At 39.1% G+C, this 21,200-nt stretch overlaps 1 protein-coding gene across 6 annotated transcripts in view; it reads left to right on the top strand.

Annotated features, from left to right (window-relative positions):
* The first annotated feature begins 696 nt into the window (after positions 1–696).
* The window catches only part of Lcorl (ligand dependent nuclear receptor corepressor like), a 151,468-nt gene continuing 130,964 nt past the window's right edge, over positions 697–21,200 (top strand). For all 6 annotated transcript variants that reach the window (XM_057773244.1, XM_057773243.1, XM_057773240.1 and 3 more), the window contains exon 1: positions 697–944. In XM_057773244.1, the coding sequence (XP_057629227.1) occupies positions 791–944 (154 nt within the window). In that variant the 5' untranslated portion in view covers positions 697–790. The remainder of the gene's footprint in view (positions 945–21,200) is intronic.

Genomic DNA, 21,200 nt, shown 5'->3' with positions numbered 1-21,200 from the left:
AATGACTGGCTTGCCCTTTCCCTGAGGAGCGAAGACCCTGAGGACAAGGACCATGTAAAGTTCCCAGCCTGGCCGCTCAAAACACAGTCAACTCTTTGAGGTTTCCACCGAACTTCCCAGGCAGACCCTGAGGAAGCTAAAGATAGGCCAGGGCAAGACCCGCCCTGCAGTAATTTGGGCTGAGGGAGTAAGAAGCTAACCCCACCACCAGCCAAGCATTTGAAGTCTAGGGCCCCGCTGCCAGCTGGAGAGTGCGAACCCCATCAGAGCGCGCTCAACGAGAACGGACTACAAAGCCCAGGGTGCACAGCATTGCGCCCGTGGGCTCCGCTTCGGGACCCTCACGCAATGGAGGCTGGGAAATGAAGTCTGCGGACTTGCAGCGCCCCACGCGAAGGCAGAAGGGAGGCGTCGCTAGTCCGCTCCTTCTGCACGCGGGTTCCTGACTGGCCTCGGGGTTTCTCGCTCCCGCTCAGGGTTTTCGCGGCCGGCGGGAGCGGTATGGCTCGCCTGAGTAAACTCCGGCGGGAGGAGGGGAAGGGAGTGGATAGGGAAGGAGGCGGGGTCAGCGGAAGCGGCAGGTTGCTTCCTTCTCTTCGCGCTCCCTCCCCGCCTCTCCCTGAGGGAGCGGTGGGAGGGGGAGGGGGGAGGGCAGAGGGAAGGTAGTGACACGTGTCAATCAACCCCCCTCCGGGGGGCGCGCGCTCCGGGGCTCGCGCCGAGGGCTCGCGCCCCTGCCTCGTGCCTGCGCCGCTCGTATGTAAATGAGGGCGCGTGACGCGGGACGCAGATGGACAAGGGAAGAGAGAGAATGGCCGCTGCCGCCGCTGCTGCCGCCGCCGCCGCCGCTGCCGCTCAGTGCCGGAGCCCTCGGTGCGCGGCGGAGAGGAGAGGATTCCGGCGGGAACTCGACTCTTGGCGCCACCGCCTCATGCACTGTGTAGGTAAGAGAGACACGGGCCGGGCCGGGCTCCGCGCCGCGGTGCGGCTGCCCGAGGAGTTTGTGGCAGAGGGGTGTAGTTGGAGCTCCGGTTCGGGTCAGTTCAATGGGGAGCAATGGGAGCGGCGGCGGCAGCGCGGCGGCCCCGGCGGCGCCTTTTGTCTCGGGGCTCCCTGCCCGGCGCGGTCCGCGCCCGGCCGCCCGCCTGCCCGCCTGCCTGCCTCCGGGCTCCCGAGGAACTGTTAGTTCGGACCCCCTCTCGTCCGAGCTCCCCGCGGAAGCAGCCCGCCCCGGCTCGCGCTGCCCAGAAACTCCGCGGCGTCCGTCTTGCCACCCGCCCGTCCCCCCTGTCACCGCGGCTCTCCGCCGTGGCGGAGGGGACCCGGAGGCGGCGGGCCGGTCCGCGCCCCCCGCCGGACGCACACACACCCCCTTCTTGCCGCCCGGGGGCTGGACGGGCAGAAGCTGCCGAGTTCCCGGGACGCCCGACCTGGGGGTTGAGGGGCGCTCGCGGGGCGGGGGCCACCGAGGGCCGAGGGTCGATGGGGGCGGCGCCCGAGGGGCGAGGGGGGGCGGCCGCCTCTGCCCTCTCGCGCGCGGCCTCGGATCTGTGTGTACCCCTTTAAGAAGGAGCCGCTCGAGCGCTGACGGTTGGGATTTGAAGTTCTTCCTCCCTCTTTGGAAGTCTGGACGGATGGGGGGGGGTGTTGCTATGACGACGGCACCCTCCCTGTGCCGCGCCCCCCCTCCCCTTTTCCTTGAGGACGCCCCGACGACTCTGGTCCTCTTTGGCTGTCATGTGATGGACGCGCATCGCCCTCCCCACCTCCCATTCCCGTGCTAATGCCATTCAGTTTTCCGATTCGGTGGGGTCTGACTGGTTTTTGCTTCAAACTTCCGCGCTCCGGGCTGTCATTCAGTGTGCCGCTCTGGGTAGCGGGAAGTCCTGGGACTCCCTACCTCGTTGCGGTCCCCGCTTTTCCCCACCCCGAGTGAGACGTGTCCCCTCAGCTGTTACCCAGCAGGTTGGTTCAGTGCAGTAGAGGGGCTAACCCGGGTCGAGGGGGCTGCTGGGCATGTGCCCCGGCGGGGGTCACAGGGTAGCATTTGAGGGGACGAGGTGGGAGTGGAGGCTGCTCGGTGTTAGGAGTAGCGTCGGTGTCTTTTCTGATGAGAGTAAGTGTCAGTATCGGGAGTTGAGGAGTAGGTTGAGTTCCTAGTGAAGACAACTCTCCTACCTTGTTTTCATCTGTTCTTGCGCCACCTCGCGCCCTGTCCCCCTACCCCACCCCTTGGCTCGAGCCTTCAGGACTGACTGTCTTGTTTTCACTAGTGAAAAAGATCATAATAGGTTAAGCCAGAGGCAATTTCAGTGCCGTACAGAGTAGGATGTATATAGGGAAAAGAAGGGGAGAGGCTGATTTAGGAACATTTCGGTGATGTTTAAGCAGTTTACTGTTTTGTATCACCTCTATAGAATTTTGGTGTGATCTGTGACAAAGTTATGCGGGAAGGTAGTTGCAAAAACTAAACAAAGACCAACACCTCATACTGAATGTGTTGATACTTTGTATTTCGTGAATGCAAAGTGGACCCGTTTTGACAGTTTCTCATGCGAGTATCTGTTCGGTTGAAAACCCGCCTAGAAATTGTCGACTTCATTCCCGTGGAGTACAACAAACAGCACTGACAGCATTGCACTCCTAGATCACTGCATTAACTGTGTTAAGTTTTGGTAAGGCACACAGTGATTTAAAGGTGACCATGGCCGAGTTTTGTTTTACAGAATGTGAGGATGTTTTTCTCAGCTTGTGTCTTTGATTACATTTAAGTATGGTTTTGAATCACAACAATGCATGTACTTTTGAAAGTCAAGTTTTAATTGAGACAAATTAATTTAACGGGAAGTGAAGTTAGTTTTTTTGAATACCTTATATGTAATCTGTATTATTACCCTTTCAATGATATACACAATTATTGTACCAAATATGAAAATATTGTTTTCCTGGGCAACAGCCATCCTTTGAGAATTGTTTCACACAGTCCCAGTTCTTTGTCGAGAGACCTACTGAGATCCATCTCATATATTGCTTTGTCACTGTTATTTTTAAGTAGCAAACCCTTCTGAATAGGATGCGCACCTGTTGGTTGGGTTTATTTATTTATTTATTTATTTGGTGTCATGTTTAATTGTGGTGTGAATAGGTGTTAAATTTCATTGTTTTTGATGTGTACTTTGCAGAAAAAGAAACTTTTTCTGTTCTTTATATGTATGAGTGTGAGATATATACAGGTGTAGATGTGTAAATGTGTACATTTCTTTATTGAGTGGTCCGTGCTCTTATTGCTTGAAATACTTTTTTGTAAAATATTCTCTTGGCTTTTGAGAAAACCAGTCATTCAAATGTCTTGGTTTTCAGTAAGAGTTGGAAATCCTAAGTATCTTCAGGTTGTACAACTTATTAATATTGAATCTATAATGAAGTTTCTTGAAATTTCTCTTCTTAACTACTTAAACAAATATGATTCATCTTTTGACATGTATACTTGAAAATTTTGGGAAGAAAATTATATTCACTGTTAGTGAATGATGATAGTAATTGAGAAGGGAATATGTTTGAATCCATCTAGAAAAATGTTTACTTTCCTTTATAATTATAAAACTCATGTATTTGCCCTAGATTTACTCCTCTGATTCATTCCTAGTTTTGTTTTAGATTGCAGAAGTGTCCTTCAAGCTTTGTCTGTTTATAATGGACGTTTGTTTTATAGTTTTTCTATACTAGAGTATGATTTTGAGTATCCTCATGTAACCAGTGCTTGCGTGCATATTGAATGTTGTACTGTTATCCTAGTATTCACAATTATACTGAGCATTAATAGACTGTCACATATTTTATAGAGTATGTTATTAGTATCTACTGACTAGAATGACACTCACATAGTCCTTATGGAATAATACTAGTATCTAATGATTCCTAAAATTAAAAACAGTTAAGCATAGTATAAAATAAATGTATTAATACAGTTTAAAACATTATTCAGACTTGCAAAGTAATTAGAATATTAATCTGGGACAGGACAGTTTTCTAAAAATTTTATTTTGGTACAGTTTATATCTTAAAATATTAAAGGATAAGAAACTAATATTTACTCTTGCCTGTGTTAACCAGTTGTTTGCATTTTGTTGTATTGTTATTCTTATCCTAAATTCACACACACACAGAGAGAGAGAGAGAGAGAGAGTGAGAGAACGCATTTTGAGAGTAATTTGGAGCCCCAAGCTCTTCGGTGTTCCCCAAACAAGAACACTGTCTACATACACTATTATCTACTTTATAGTTCATTTTCAGGTTGTATCTGTTTTCTCTATCCATCTCCTTTCTGTCTCCTAGTTCAAGATCCACTCTTAAGATCATGAGATGCATTAATGGTTATCGTGTCTCTAGTCCCTTTTGATTGGGGATACTTGTTCAGTTTTTCTTTGTTTCTTGACCTCGACATAAAAGAGCAACAAGATGACATGGCATTATTCTGTAGGATGTCCCTTAGTTGGAATCTGTTGTTTTTTCATGATTAGTTTGTTGTGCCTTTGGCAAGAGTACTAATGAAGAAATGTTTTATTCTTCCCAGGACATAATATCTTCAAGTTCATAATGTCGGTGTGTCTCAGCCATAAGATTTGTTTTTGTTTGCTGTATTTCTTCTTGAAAATTATTTACCATTTTGCAATTAATATGCAACTTATGGGAAATTTCGTTCTGTCAAGAACAGGGTATTGCCATAATCTCATCAGAATCTCGCCGTTGTTTAACGTCTGTCAGTATTCTGGCCTGTTCCTTCTTTTTAAGGATCGATACTCATTCAGTTATACTTTGTATAATTTCATAAATTCTTACTCAAAGATAAAAATATATTACTGCAATTATATTGGCTATCAAATTTTGGCATACTAAACTTAAAGTTTCTCTCTCTCTCTCTCTCTCTCTCTCTCTCTCTGTGTGTGTGTGTGTGTGTGTACACTTGTGCTTCTAAACAAGATAATCCACACTTGTGTATTTACTGTCCCGGGTATAGTATTAATTATTTTACCAAAATGACTTTCAACCTTTTTAAAGGAAAAAATGAATTTAGATACCAGAACTAAGCAGCAGATTTTAGGTCTGTTTTAATCCCTATTTCTTTTTTTCAAATATATATATTTTTCTTAAGATCACAAAGTAAAACAAGGAAAAGATTGGCTTAAAAACATTCTATAAAACACTAGTGTCTTTTCTATATAAAACTGTTCAAGCTGGGTGATGGTGGCATATACCTTTAATCCCAGAACTCAGGGAGCCAGAGGCAGGTGGATCTCTGTGAGTTCGAGGCCAGCCTGATCTACAGAGTTCCGGGACATCCAGAGATGCACAGAGAAACCCTGTCTCGAACCCCCCTCCCAAAAAAAAACCCCAACACTCAACAACAACAAAACCCAACCCAACCAAAAACTGGTTCAATAATAATTGAGTCGAATATGAAATATTAAATCTTCTGATAACCATATTCAAATACATTTATGTAGTCTATTACCTTTTTATTAAAAACAGTACTTTTTTTACTAATCCATGAAGAAACTGTTAAGGAGTTGGGTTACTATTCATGTTTTAGAATTGGGTGTTTTACATTTGGACTACATTTCTTGTTTTTTGTTTGTTTGGGTTTTTTTTTTGTTTTTTTTTGTTTTTTGTTTTTTGTTTTTTTTCGAGACAGGGTTTCTCTGTGGTTTTGGAGCCTGTCCTGGAACTAGCTCTTGTAGACCAGGCTGGTCTCGAACTCACAGAGATCCGCCTGCCTCTGCCTCCCAAGTGCTGGGATTAAAGGCGTGTGCCACCACCACCCGACTGGACTACATTTCAGTATGAAGTATCTGTTTAACTGCAACACATGGCAAGTGAACCTCATTGGGCAGTTTAGTTTTCTTGATTTCCATGGTATCATTTACCTTAAAAAAAAAATCCATAATAAAGAAATATATATTTTACCCAGATCTTTTGTTTGATTAGTATAGAACAAACAGATCATTTAAAAAAAAAATAAGTTTTAGAGTTAGACTTCTGAGTTGGAACCTAGTGGCACTATTTGTCAATGGACAAGGTTCTCTTTTATTTTTCAGTATCATCAATGATTTGGAGAGAGCTAGGTTACTAGAGAAGAAATTTGTTGATTTGTGCTAGTATGCTTCTTCTGTATAGAAAGCACCCAAATAAATGCTACCTATTATTGTTGGTGATGGTTTTTCTGCTTGGGCTTTATGATTTTTGTCAGTTGGCTTTGGTAGAAATGGTGCTACATAATTTTTTTAAAAAAAGATTACTAAAGTAAAAACAAAGAGTCTAAATGATCTGTAATTTCCAGTTTTCTATAGCCTTTTAGAGTGTTATAGAGTTTCGAATCATGTAACTTTGTACTAGCTTTCTGTGCGAAGATAGCATTTTTTTAACCATTCTAAATTCTAAGGAATCTGTGGTAACTGATAGAAAAAATGAGTTTGTAGCTCATTAAAAACTCTTTATTTTTTATATTTTTGCTTTATAAATAATACCATTCAAAATTTCCACCTCCTCCCATTTCCCTCTCACCTCCCTCACTCACCCTTCCCCCTCCCCCTCCAGTCCTTAGAGAGGGCAGGGTACCCTGGCCTGTGGGAAGTACAAGGCCCTCCCCTCTCCATCCAGGCCTAGGAATGTGTGTATCCAAACAAACTAGGATCCCAAAAAGCCAGTACATGCAGTAGAATCAAGTCCCAGTGCCATTATCATTGGATTGTCAGCCCCCATTGTCAGCCACATTCAGAGAGTTTAGTTTGATCACATGCTTGTTCAGTCCCAGTCCAGCTGGCCTTGGTGAGCTCCCCTTAGATCAGTCATACTGTCTCAGTGGGTGGACACACCCCTCGCAGTCCTGACTTCCTTGCCTATCTTCTCCCTCTTTCTGCTCTTCAACTGGACATTGGGAGCTCAGTCCAGTGCTCCAATGTGGGTCTGTGTCTCTGTCTCCATCCATCACCAGATGAAGGTTCTACTATCTTACACCTGTTAGAATGGCTAAAATCAAAAACACCAATGATAACATATGCTGGAGAGGATGTGGAGTAAGGGGAACCCTCATCCATTGCTGGTGGGAATGCAAACTTGTACAACCACTTTGGAAATCAGTGTGGCGGTTTCTCAGGAAACTGGGAGTCAACCTACCTCAGGATCCACCAATTCCACTCTTGGGAATATACCCAAGAGATGCCCAATCATACTACAAAATGTTCGTAGCAGCACTATTTGTAATTGCCAGAACCTGGAAACAATCTAGGTGCCCCTCAATGGAAGAATAGATACAGAAAGTGTGGCACATATACGTATTGGAGTTCTACTCAGCGGTTAAAAAAAATGACATCTTGAATTTTGCATGCAAATGGATGGAAATAGAAAACACTTTACTGAGTGAGATAACCCATACCCCAAAAGATGAATATGGTATGTACTCACTCACTAGTGGATTCTAGCCATAAACAAAGGACATTGATCCTAGAGAAGCTAAATAATAAGGTGAACCCAAAGAAAAACATATATAGATCCTCCTGGAAATTGGAAGCAGACAAAATTGCCGGACAAAAGTTGGAAGCACGAGGGTGGGAGAAAGGGAGAGGGGGAGAGAAAAGGGAGAAGGGGAGGATTGGGGAGAGCTTGGGGGAGTGGTATGGTTGAGATGGAGGAAGGGCAGATATAGGAGCAGGGAAGAAAATATCTATATCAAGGGAGCCATTTTAGGGTTGGCCAGAGACTTGGCTCTAGAGGGGTTCCCAGGTGTCCAAAGGAATGTCCCCAGCTAGGTCCTTGTGCAGTAGAGGAGAGGGTGCCTGAACTGGCCTTGTCTCATTAGAAACTCTTTATCACCAAGTGCAGTGATGCACACATTACCTTTCATACCAGCACTTGGGAAGTGGAGCAGGACTGTATAACAATAACCTATGTTAATAACAAAATACATAATAATAATAAAACACTGTCACATTAGATCATCTTGAGGTTGTTTTTTGTTAGCATGAACTCCATTTTCACTTTCCAGTTAGTCAATTTGATACTTCCTTCTGGTTTCTTGCCTGCTCTTTTGTTATCTTACCATGAGTTCTCCCTTGTCATTGTTAGCACCTGAATCATGGGAGAACTTAGAAATCTGTATTGATGGGTTACTGATATGGTTTGGGCAACTGTCAGAAAGTGTTGGCTATACAGCTTGTTTCAAGCACCAGCAAAAATAATATCCATTTATTTTAAGTGATGGCAGTTGGGATACCGTTTAATCACATACCTTGCATAGTTAAAATCTGTGATGCTGATAAGTAGTTGAATAGGTTAAGACATATATCCAGATTCACTTTTTAAGAAAAGCATCTTGGATAATTTTGTATGCAAAATATTAAATTCTGTTTACTCCTGGATCACTTTATACTTGCAGACTAATGTTTTCCTGTCTTTGAAACCAAGGAATGAATGAATTTTGAAATTTTTTTGCAAGTTTTTTTCCATGGCAGGCTACAGGCAGGTCTTTTTTAAAGATGTATTTGTGTGCATGTACACGTGTATGTGTGTGTCCCCTTCTGTCTGAATTTATTATCTTTATCAGTCTATGCCACATGTGTGCAAAGGGCCCTCTGCAGCTTGAGGAGAGTGTGGAATCCTGGAGTTACAGGAGATCATGAACTCCTCTGGAAGAGCAATAATTGCTTTTAGCCACTGAGTCGTCTCTCAGCCTGCAGAATCGTATTCCTTGGACTGACTTGGCAGCACAATGACTAGTTGCTGTATGTGTCCCAATAGTCCTCTGACCTTCTTACTTGGTGTTTAGTTCTGTCTCAGTGCAGTCTTGGGAGTGACAACAAAGATGTGTACTTTTTGTTTGGTTTTGTTTGGTTATATAAGTGTTTTTCATTAGTACATCTAGTTTCACAGTTAAAATATCTTCCTTTGTGTGGTGTGTGTTTATACCTTTCCTTTTTGATAATACTCTTTACTTGTGATATATAGATGGCCCTTAGAGTGGTTAAACATAAGATTCTTCACCTTATGATATCATAAAAGTGATACTTAGCAGATACCATTTAAATTTTGAATTTTGTTTTCTATTACAAGCAATACATAGTATGTATGATATTCTTGACACGCCAGGTGGTAGCTTGAACCATAGCTTCACATATTCATTGGCATAAACAATTGATACTTTTGCAGTGTGCTTCTATCATAGTATTCAGTAAGTTACATGAAATATTCTACTCTTTATTATTTTAAAATATGTTTTGAATTTTGATTTTTATAACTGTTGGCAGTTTAAGTGTCCTGAGCACATTTAAGTGTAAGCTATGATCCTATAATAAGTCAAAGAGAATCTATTGTATATAGACTAGCATTTATCACAATATCGAGGCCCCCACATAGCCTTATTACAGTACAGATTTAGCATTAAATCTGTAATCAATGTATCCTTTAAATTTTTTTATTTGTAACATAACCTAGAGAAGAAATTGTAATGGGTCCAATGCAAACGGCTGTTACTACTAGGAATGTAATTAATAAAATATTCTATCTTTGCATTTGAAGAACAGCACATTGTTCTTAGTTAAAGCTAAATAAAATTTTTGTAAGAGTTTTTGTGTTTGCTATAAAATTAAAAAATAAAATGAATCATTTTTTTCTGTATCTTCTTTCCTTTTGTAGTCGGCAATAACCTTATCCTACTTACGTTTGCATGTTTGGGTTTTTTCTTTAATCTGCTGCCAAGTTAGTACTTTCCTCGAAATAGTTCGTGGATTTAGTTTTTCTGATAGTGCAAGCAGTTGGGCAAATTGAGATAAGATTCTGGTTTATATCAGTAGATACATTACTGATTTTACTTCCTTTTGGTGTAACTTATAACTTAAAACATAGTAAATCATTATTTGAGCAGCTGCTTTGATTTCATAGTTCACAAGGCATTTAAGTCTCCCATTTGTCTCTCTTTATCAAGCAAAAGCTCCTCACCCTATTCAACTATTTAGTCATAGACTATCAGAGTATTTCTTTCATATTGATTCTTTAGAACAGCCTTCTCTTTTCATCTGATTTTATTTATTACTGATTACATCAAATTCTTTGGTATCTTCGTAACCATATCGTCTTACCTTGGCTCCTTAGTCACCTTTAAAATTTAACTTCAGTTATGAATAATACCTTGAGACATTTCTCCATTAAGTCAGATTGGCCTTTTCTCTTCTAATGGGTATGTGCAAGATGTGGATATTGGAATAACTTTGTCCATTAGTCTTCATTTTACTAAACTATTGACAAACAAGGAACTAAGTCTTAATAAATAGAAAGAGCTATATAGAACACTGATTCTTTTTAGTATTTCTCAGTATAATCAGGCAAAATTCATTTTTTGTAGGAAAATTTATGAAACTGAGGTAATGTCATTGCTCATATGTTTACCTTATTTGGCTTAAGAAAAAGTGTATTGAAGCTTTTGACTTAAAACTGTGATTAAAAATAGGTGTCATTGCTAATGTGGATGAGGGAAGCTCCCAAGACCTTAACCCTTTCCAGGAAAGAACAAACCAATTGCTTATTCAGTACCAAATGGTTAGCCCTAAACATGCATACAAGTAACATTATAGAGACTGAGCAGGTTGTAGTTATGTATTTAGGAACTCACACATACACAGCAGCAGCAGCAGCAGCAACAACAAAGTAAAAAATTAGAAGCCATCGATTAGAAATAAAGCAGGGTAGGAAGTACTTAAGATTTGGAGGGAGGAAAGGGAAGGGGAAATTATGTACTTTATAATCTCAAAAAATAAAGCATTTCTAAAAAATTAAAAAGTAACTTTTATACTTCTTATCTTTCCGCTCCTTAAACTGAAAGACTTACTTATTGGAAGTATTACTGAGCTGTCAGGTATTCTGAACAAAAGGAAGCTCTCTACCCTAGCAAGAGAGTTGGTCATATATGGAAAACAACTTCTAAGACACTCTTTTCCAGTAGGGAACAGATATAAAGATGTACTTAGTATTAGTAAATTTTTTCTTTTGAGAATACAGTAAAATATTAAAGAACAGAAGTTTTACCCCTTAAGAATGTGAACTTTTTTGGGGAGTTCTGTTTTATGTGCTATGTAAGAACTGGGAGTTAAAATGCTCGCCTTGTACTGTGGGTTTGTAATTAGATTTTGTTTATAAAGACTGAACTATGATTAAGGGTGCTGGGTGTTAGATATGGTATAAACTAATGGAAAGAGAGAAGAAACAATTACTTGAGAGGTCTAAAATGACCAGGTTTCATAGAATTGAGGAACAACAAGGATTAGGAATCTTTTAACTATAAAAGAATGGTTAATAGCCGGGTAGTGGCGCACGCCTTTAATCCCAGCACTCGGGAGGCAGAGGCAGGCGGATCTCTGTGAGTTCGAGACCAGCCTGGTCTACAAGAGCCAGTTCCAGGACAGGCTCCAAAACCACAGAGAAACCCTGTCTCGAAAAACCAAAAAAAAAAAAAAGAATGGTTAATAAATATTAGGCTTTGCCAAGTTAGGACAGTAGTCAGGTGGGGAGGCTGAAGCAGCCTTCCTCCCCATCCAGTCATAGATATGCTAGAGAAGCGCAGTGTAGTATGAGCAAGCTACATGTGTGTTCTGTCTGGATAGTTCATTCCCAAGGGCCATCTGGTCTCCGCTGGAGCTAGTTACCTCTGCTGTTGCAATGCAAAGGCAATACCAAAATGAATAAACATGGCTGGGTTTAATAAGGATTTATTTTTGTAAACAAGTGAATTTGACTTGCCAGCCATAGCTTGCTGACTCTAAAGTTTCAAAGATGCTATATAAACCAACTTATGGAACAGTCTGAGAGGAATAGTGTAAGCAAACACGCAAATAGCAACATATCTTGAAAATATTTAGCATGGGATCACTGAGTGTAGGGTGGACATGGAGCAGGAATACAAGTAAGAGTTCTGTTCCTGACTGAGAAGAGATTTGAGCTTTTGAAATTTTTTGTTGATAGGTAATAATAAGCATGATCAGATACGTCACTTAATTTTTATTTTGAACATGTATTGTTGGTAAGTTTCAGGCTTTTTGTTTTTGTTTACTTTTTTGTTTATTTTGGTTTTAAGAAACTCAATTGAATCAGCTATTTTATGTCAACTGGAGAAATGAGTAGTCTACAGTGTACTAATGAAAACATTGGATATCCAAAGTACTCTTGGGTGGCATCATTTCCCCCGCTTTTTTTCCTGCATTGAACAATTAAAGACAGAAACCAAATCTTTTTTTTTTCCATCAAAAAAAAAAAATAGAGTCATAGGGCTTCAGGTGCTTTACCTGTTTGGTTTTTTCTTAAATAATAAAATGTCTGGGTCTTAAAACCAGTTCTCTAGGGATATTGGAAGATAACTATACTTTGAAAAGTAAATTACTGTTTTCTTTAGCTTTGATTGTAGGTGCTAATATAATTTAGTTGCTGGTGACTCCTTTTAAATTTTTATTTTATAAAAGATGTCATCAGGTATTCTGTGTCTACTTTCTCTTTTTCTTCTAAATATTCAGAACTAGAACTATCACACGAGACCAATCAAGAGTAGGTGTCCACACTGGGTGAGGTGTATTGGCCTCGCTATGTCCTGTGAGCCTAAGGGGATGAAGAAGTTAGCCACCTGAGTTGATGGATTTCTGTATTAGCAAACATGCTGTTGCAAGATATTAGAACCTGTGTAGAAGTATGGTACCTTTGGAAGAGAGTGGTCAACATAGCAGAGGGTCTTTTGATCTCAGAAAGAGATGTTCAAACCTCTCAGCAAGGTAAGAAGAGGACATAGACTTGGAGGAGGAGTTAGCCTTCTCTGTATGAGCTTAGGACCCCAGTAAGTAGCAGGAGAGCAGGAGGATATCTGTTAGAAGTACAGCTTGGTGTTATACTGATGCTCAGGTGGGGAAAGGAAGCATCCATGCAAGGGAAAATATCTGAGTGCAAGATTTCAGTTGTGTCACACTAAGATCAGTATATAATCATAAGTGTGTCTTTAAGTACAAGGTATTAGAACTGCAGTATAGGAGGTAAGCTGGCATTTTAGTGGAGATATTTTATGGGCTGTCAGGCAGGAGCAGGTATACTTGTATAAAGGTTATACTTGTTAAAAGGGTGCCAGATCTGAGGAATGGAGCCTTAACAGATGAGGAGATTATATATATTGTATTGTGCAGGTGGGGCTTAGAATAGTAATACCAAGATGGATGGGAAGACTGTCAGTGCTAGAAAGTGAGTCATGAGAGGTTGATATGTATAAGGAGGCTGATTAAGTAAATAAATATTAAAAGTAGTGGGAGCTAAATGGTTGTTTTTTGTTGTTGTCATTGTTTATTGTATGAGAAGTAAACTACTGAATTGCCGTCTGTAATGTTGGTTTGGAAACATGGTATTTCAGGAACTCATTCATTGGGTATGGATAAGACAAATACAGAAGTGTGTGTCTATAAACCCACACAAGCATATGCCTTAATATTGGTTGCTGAGAAGATACCTAGAAGCATCAATAGGAAGAACACTGGACAAAATTTGTCATTGTCAGTATGCTGTGTATTGTTTTTGTATTGGTAGGAATTGTTGATAATTTCCTAATTTTAGTGGTTGTTTTCATAACTACATTTTTGCCAAGAAAATTGAAGGATTTATTTATGTACAGAATTTAATTATGAAAAGCATTTTAGTATTCCAGAGAGTTGTTTTATTTGATCTCATATAACATTGGAAAACATACACATTTTATAATCTTTGTTAACAAATTTTAAAACTTCAAGCAGAAAAGATGTTTTCCCTTCCCCTTCTTAATAAAACTGTATTTTAAAAAGATAATTTAAGTACTAAATGTTTTACAATACAGAATCCCACTCTGAAAAGTCTTGAAAGTATTGTACTGTATGCAGACATCAACACACACACTCACACTCACCACACCCCTGCCCCCCTCACAAACACATGGAAAATGAAAATTGACTGTAAAATTAGCTTTCAAAAACTTGACACTTTTCTAGAATCTTGCAGTCCATAAGTAGTAAGTGAAACTAAAGTGACTTCATCATATTAAGTTATTCAATGACACACAGCATTCACAGGGCAAAAGTTATTTCTGGGAAATAGAAGCAATGATGTATGCACAGTTCTATACCCCAGGAGACAATTCATAGCAATTTAGCAGGCTGAACAAAATTAATTCAGATTGTACTAACAAACCTCTCTGTAGTGTTGATTGTGCAAGAATCTATTGAGTTTATTTTTTAGTTTTCTGCACTGGTGACCCTACAGAGTCCTTACCTGCTGTCATTCAAATTCATGGTTTTTTTTCTTACTAATTATTGATTGCATGTATATATGTACACATATATATATGTGTGTATGCATGTGCATGTATAGACACACATGCACGCACATTCCTTAAAATAACCTCAGTTCACATAATGTTACTTGTATATATGTTTTCAGGGCTGACCATTTGGACACTGGACAACCATCTGTGTAAAGATCTTCACTGATTCCTCATTAACCTTTAAATAAAGGTTAAATTTATAAAATGTCTTAGGAAGTCCTGCTTTAACTTGCCTCCCTTACAATGCTCTACTTCTTTTTCTTGTTGTTCTACACTGAACTCCTTAAACAGTTGAATTAATAGTACAGTAATAGTGGTATAGTGACCATAGCAGCTGATACTATTGACCACCATTAATACTTAGGTTGTGTAATATGTGCTTTACAGTATTAGGTTTTCTAATCCTTATAGTCATCTTGAGTAGTAAAGTATAATTTTTGAGCAACATTAAACGGTTCTCAGATTCTCAAACACTGCCTCTAGACTTTGTTTTCTCAGTAACTGTTCCATTGTTACCCTTGCAAACCTTTTACAGATATAAATACATAAAGAAAAGTATGAGATCATAAGTGTATTTCTCAGTGAAGAAAGTGAGCATATTCCCTTAAGTACTACCACCAGATCAAGATCTAATAGAACCTCTAGAAGCCCTCTGTACACTGAGTTTTCCTGTACCAACTGTCAGTCCCAAATAACTGACATGAGATTTAAGGTTCCATACAAATGCTCAGCTAATTGCTCAGGCACGTTACTAGGTAACTCTTACACTTTAAAGCATATTATCTACCCTCTGCCATGTGACTTATGTGACTTATTTTCTACATGTCCTGTTTCCTAGGCATCTGGCAGGCTTCCCTCTGACTCTGCTCTTTCCTCATTCCATCATTCTCAGTTTGACTTTCCAGTCTAATTTTATCATGTTCAGCTATTAACCAGTCATCTTGTTTATTAAACCAATCATAGTGACATATTCACACAGTATATAGAAGGACTATTCCACAGCTTTTCCCCTTTTTGTCTAATTAAAAAGGAAGATTTTTAATTTTAACACAGTAAAATTATATACAACAAAGCAGTTATCAAGTAAGAACTATAGTTATAATATCTAGTCTATTTGTATTTGGCAAAATTAGAGAAAATATTCTATTATCTATCTTGTGAGTCAAAGTTTTGTATTTAATTTACTTTCTATCATAACTAAGGAAAACTGTAAGTTTAACTCTTTAGTCTTTAACTCCATCTAAGTCTTTTAACATTTTATCAAAGAAGGATGAAATGTTACCTAATGACAGGGATATCAGACTCCTGGACAGTCACCCAAAGTTTATCTGCAATGTTGGGACATCCAGCTCTGGCCTATAGGCATAGCATATCTGACAGACTTTCCTATGAATCAGATAATTTTGAAGGACTGTCATACCTTGTCTTGGCAAAGTTTGGCAGTCACCTTTTTGTGTCCTGGTTCAGTTTGGATAGTAACTATTGTCAGCAATTGAGAAAAAGGCAGTTTCTTTGCCCACTTGGCTAGTTTTGCCATAAAGAAAATAAGATTCCACATGGAGTTTCTTGAATGTCCATCATCTTCTCTAAAGTAGATTGGTGCTGCTAGGAGCAGACCTGTCTCACTATCATGAAAAGCCTTAGGTTATTAAATATATTAAATGTCATATTCTGTAGGTCTTTGAAATGTTTGAAGACCATCTATCTAAATATATCTGTGTATGATCTTGAAATCATACCTAACACAACTATAAGTTTGACTCTTATAGATGACTATTGACGTGTATTCTTAATTATACATTACATTTTTAAATGAGCTGCATAAACATACCTTAAATAAGAGTAAAAATATACATATACTATAACAAAATTAACTTTAAATTTGTATCAGTAGACCAAAATCTATACCAATGTAAAATATTTAAGATTAATAGCTGTTTTGGGGGTTAAAGTAGATTCAATAATCTACTCTTTTATCCTATCATTTCTATATTCTCCTTTTCTTTTTAGAATGGGATCCTTGAATCTAATCTTCTTTTAACTTTATTTTTGACCATTGCCAATAATAAGCTGTGACCAACCACCCCTTAAATGATAATAAATATCTATAACCCATATTTGGGGAATGTGGGCATAGTTCTATAGACTACTTCCTGTTGTTTGGGAGCATTCACATCTTTTGGAGATCCTTGAGAAAAATGGATAATTGTTAAGTCTTTTTTTAATATTTATTTATTATGTATACAATATTGTATGACTGCAGGCCAGAAGAGGGCACCAAACCTTATTACAGATGGTTGTAAGCCACCATGTGGTTGCTGGGAATTGAACTCAGGACCTTTGGAAGAGCAGGCAATGCTCTTCACCGCTGAACCATCTTTCCAGCCCCTAATTGTTAAGTCTTGACTAGAGTTTTCTGTTAAATTGCAGTCAGTAGCCTTGAAGCTGTTTTGGATGCTGGATTACCTGGGCTGTTTTTATTGGTGTTTGGTTGCTGTGGAATAATCCTTGTGTACACGGTAAAGATTTGCCACTATAATTGGTTTAATAAAATGCTGATTTGCCAGTAGCGAGGCAGTAATTATAGGCAAGGCAACCAAATTGATAATGATGGGAAGAAGGAGGCCTGAGTCAGAGTTGCCAGCAAAGGCAGAGAAGATGAGAATGTCATACTCAGAAAAGGTACCAAGCCATTTGGCTAGACATAAATAAGAATTATGAGTTCATTTAAGTGTAAGAGTTAACTTGCAACAAGCCTGAGCTATTGGTCAAGCATTTGCAATTAATATATGCCTCTGTCTGGTAATTTGGGAAGCATATGCTGGATATTTGGGAACAGGCAAGTGGGAGAGAAACATCCGATTGCATATAGTGTTGCAATGTGTGGCTGAAATTTCTACATAAAACCTGAGAAAGCTTAAAAAAGGATTCTAAACACACAAAGACAGAGCCAAACTTGGCTTCTTGGTAGCTACTTTTTCAAGGGTAGGCTCTATTTGCTAGCGGCAAGCAGAGGTGTGATTCCTTTAAGAAATGACTTCCTGGCTTGGTGCTAGCAGCAAAAAACGGGCAACTGTTTTCAGAGGCCTTGCTACCAACCACTTAAATGTTTATGAACAGTGGGTGGCATGCTACTCGATGATGGCATGGACCTAGAAACTTCTCAGAGTTGGGTTAGTAAACATGGCTTTAAGAGCTGGCAGTAAATATGCCTCCACCTTGAGACTAGACTTAGGAAACCAAGGGGGAGGAGCCAGTTGGAAGCTTGCCATGAATTAAGTTAGACAGCAGGGTTTTGTTTATTGTTTTTTGGGTTTTTTTTTGTTTGTTTTGTTTTTGCTCATGCAGACAAAAAGGTAACAGATATGCAGTAAGGACAGATTCAGACCAAAAAAGCCTCTAAACTTTACAGTTTGTTTAAAGAAAAAGGGTAAAGTCCTTAAAAAGAAATAAGAGTAGTAAAAAATATACCACATAAAAATGGAAAATACACAGAGAGTCTGGATATAAAGTATATTATTGCGTTGTCTATAAAAACATTTTGGTATCTAGAAGACCTTGGATTATAAAAACTGCTATATTAAACCAACCTATGTATTTTAAAATTATCTTGACTTCAAAATTCAAGTCATAAGATTTGTTACTTTGGGGGACAGGTTATGCTTGTGTCTACGGCAAATGAGAGGCTGTGGATTCATTCTAGGTTAAGAAAAATCAGGTTTGATCGAAGACCCCCTGAAAGATCTCCAATAGTAGCAAATGGCCCAGATGATCCAACATCTCAGAATGCCTCTGTCGCAGTTTCCTCTGATGATCCAGCCTCACAGAATACTCAAGCAGAACTTTATCATTGTTATGCCCAGATCCACGAAGTCCCCCTGAAACCAACAAGGAGACCAAGTCCCATATGCAAAAGCAAAGAGCCTTTTTTATGCAAATTTCCAAACTTGATCTCTCCACATGTCCAACATATTGGAATGAATGGAGAGCCCCAAGCTCAGTTAGAGTTGGGTTTTTATAGTAGTAAAGGTGGGAGTGAGGGGTTTTTAAGGTTCAGGACCCCTGATTTACTGGCATTTGTCTAGGGGTGTCCTGGTGACTGTGCTTGCAGGTGATCCTATCTACAGCAGTTGAAATGTTAGGCATTTCCTTTGGATGGTCTGTTCTTGGGTGGTGCTCAGGTAATGGTATTGCTTCAGAGTAAACTACTGAGACTCAGGCCTCCTGGCTGAGTTCTACTCTAGCAGGTGATAATGGAAATAAAGAACTTCATTTGAGTGGTCTGTTTCCACTTAGCTTATCATGGCTGGATCCTACAATTATAGTCCTAATTTTTCTCAGAGTTCCCCAAAGATTACCAATACCCCCAGTTAATAAGAAGTAGCCTGGAAAACTATGTCCACATTCCCAAAATATGGATTATGGATGTTTTTTCTTTGTTTGAGGAGTTGGTTGTAGTTTTTTTTTTTTTAAAAAAAAAAGCTAAATAAAAGAGTTAATATCAAAGATAAGTTTCTAAAGGGAAAAGGGATACTATAGCATATAGAAATGATAGGATAAAAGGATAGATTATTGAATTGCTTTTATTCAAAAAACAGCTATTAATCTCAGGATATTTTACATTTGTATAGATTTCAGTTTATTGATACAAATTTAAAATTATTTTTTGTACTGTATGTATATTTCTACTCTTGTTTAGGGTATTTTGTTTACGTAGCTCATTTAGAAATGTAGTCATCTATAGTAGTTAAACTTATAGTCATGTTTGATATGTTTTCAAGGTAATACAAAGATATATTTCAGATAGATAAGTAATCTTCAAACACTTCAAAGACCAACAGAATATGGCATTTAAAGTGTTTTAAGAACTTAGACTTTTCTCAACAGTGAGACATGTCTGCTTCTAGCAGCACCAATTACTTCAAAGAGGATAATGGACATTGAAGAAACTCCATACGGAGTTTGCTTTCTTTATTGCAAACCTAGCTGGGTGGAAAAAGAAGCTGCTCTTGCCTCAGTTGCTGACAGTTACTGTCCAAACTGGACCAGCAGGATGCAAGAAAGGTGAATGCAAGACAAGGTAGGAAAGACCTTCAAAATTCTCTGCTTCACGGGAATGTCTGTCAGATATTCTAGGCCTGTAGACCAGAGTTAGATGCCCCAACACTGCAGAGGAACTTTGGGTGACTGTCCAGGAAGCCTCATGTCCCTGTCATTAGGTGACATTTCACCATTCTGGGTACTTTGGTGGAGTTAAGGACTAAATAGTTGTAATTATAGTTTTCTTTAGTTATAATAGAAAATAAATTAGATATAAAAGTTTTAAATTCATCAAGATAAGATAGATAATTATTTTCTCCAATTTTGCCAAACGCAACTGTATTGGATATTATTTCTATAATTCTTACTTAATAGTTTTATTGTTCACAATTTTACTATGTTCATGTTAAAATGTCTTTTTAATTAGACAAAAGGGGGAAATGCTGTGGAATAATCCTCTTATACTATGTAAAGATTTGTCACTCTAATTGGTTTAATGAAATGCTGATTGACTAGTTGCCAGGCAAGAAGTATAGGCAAGATGACCAAATTGAGGATGATGGGAAGGAGGAGGCCAGATTCAGAGAGGAATCAACAAACAGAAAGAAGATGGGAATGCTGTACTGAGAAAAGGTACCAAGCCACATGGCCAAACATAGATAAGAATTATGGGTTCATTTAAGTGTAAGAGATAGTAACAAGCCTGAGCTATTGGACAAGCATTTGTGAATTTGGGAAGTGGATCCTGGATATTTGGGAACAGGCAGGTGGGAAAGAAATATACAACTAAATCTGGTACCCTTGCTCTGAAAATATATAATTTTTTAAAGGTAGCATACATATCTGCATTAATGTAAGTATAGACTGTGATTGTATACAAGTTAGCCAAAGATGTTTGTTTAATGTTTGAGTAAGCAAAATATACATTATGTGTGTTGTAGTTTTTTTTAGGTTCATTTCTTTATGTTTATAATCATATTTTTCCAGGGGGTTTTCAGTGACCAAACCTGATTTTTCTTAACCCAGAATGAACCCATAGTTTCTCACTTCCTCTGGAAATAAAAGCATACCCTCTTTCCGAAAGTAACACATCTTTTGACCTGAATTTTGAAGTCAAAATATCTTTAAAATAAATAGGTTGAACCTAGAAGTTTACATAATCCAGTGTCTTAGCAACCAAAAAATTCAAAGACAATACAATAACATACATGATCTAGATTCTCTATTTCTCATCTTTATGTGACTCATCATATTTTTATTACTTTGTTCCTTTTTAAGGATTTTCTCTACCCGTTTTCTTTTTTCTCCCCAGCCTAAGTATATTTTTTAACATGCTGTAACCGATTTAGAGGTTTTTGTTGTTGATGTTGTGTTTTTTAATCTGAATCTGCCTTAACCTTTTCAGTCTGCATGAGCAAAAGCCCCATACTCACTATTCAGCATGTTGGTGGAGCTTAATTCTGCAGGCAGCATCTGGGAGAAGCCTCTCTGTACTGAGGCTCCTGTGAGAGACTTCAGGAACCTGTCATACTTGCTTAGCTCTCGGTTGGTGGGCATTGGCTCTATCTTGCAAGCATCTTTTGGGAAATGCATACTGCAACTGGCATGAGTCTATGAGACTAGGAAGCTGTATTTTATTTGGCTCCGTTTTTGTGTGTTTATAACCTTTTTAAAGCTTTTTTAGTTCTTAAGTGAATCTACGCCAGATGGTGAGTGCCATTTGTAGGTGGGGTTTTTTTGTTCCAGCCACCCGCTCCCAAATAACTGACTTAAAATTACTTATAAATGCTTGGCC

The sequence above is a fragment of the Chionomys nivalis genome, chromosome 6, assembly GCF_950005125.1.
Source record: "Chionomys nivalis chromosome 6, mChiNiv1.1, whole genome shotgun sequence".
NCBI classification, from domain to species: Eukaryota; Metazoa; Chordata; class Mammalia; order Rodentia; family Cricetidae; genus Chionomys; species Chionomys nivalis.
This window is presented reverse-complemented; position numbering and strand designations above follow the sequence as displayed.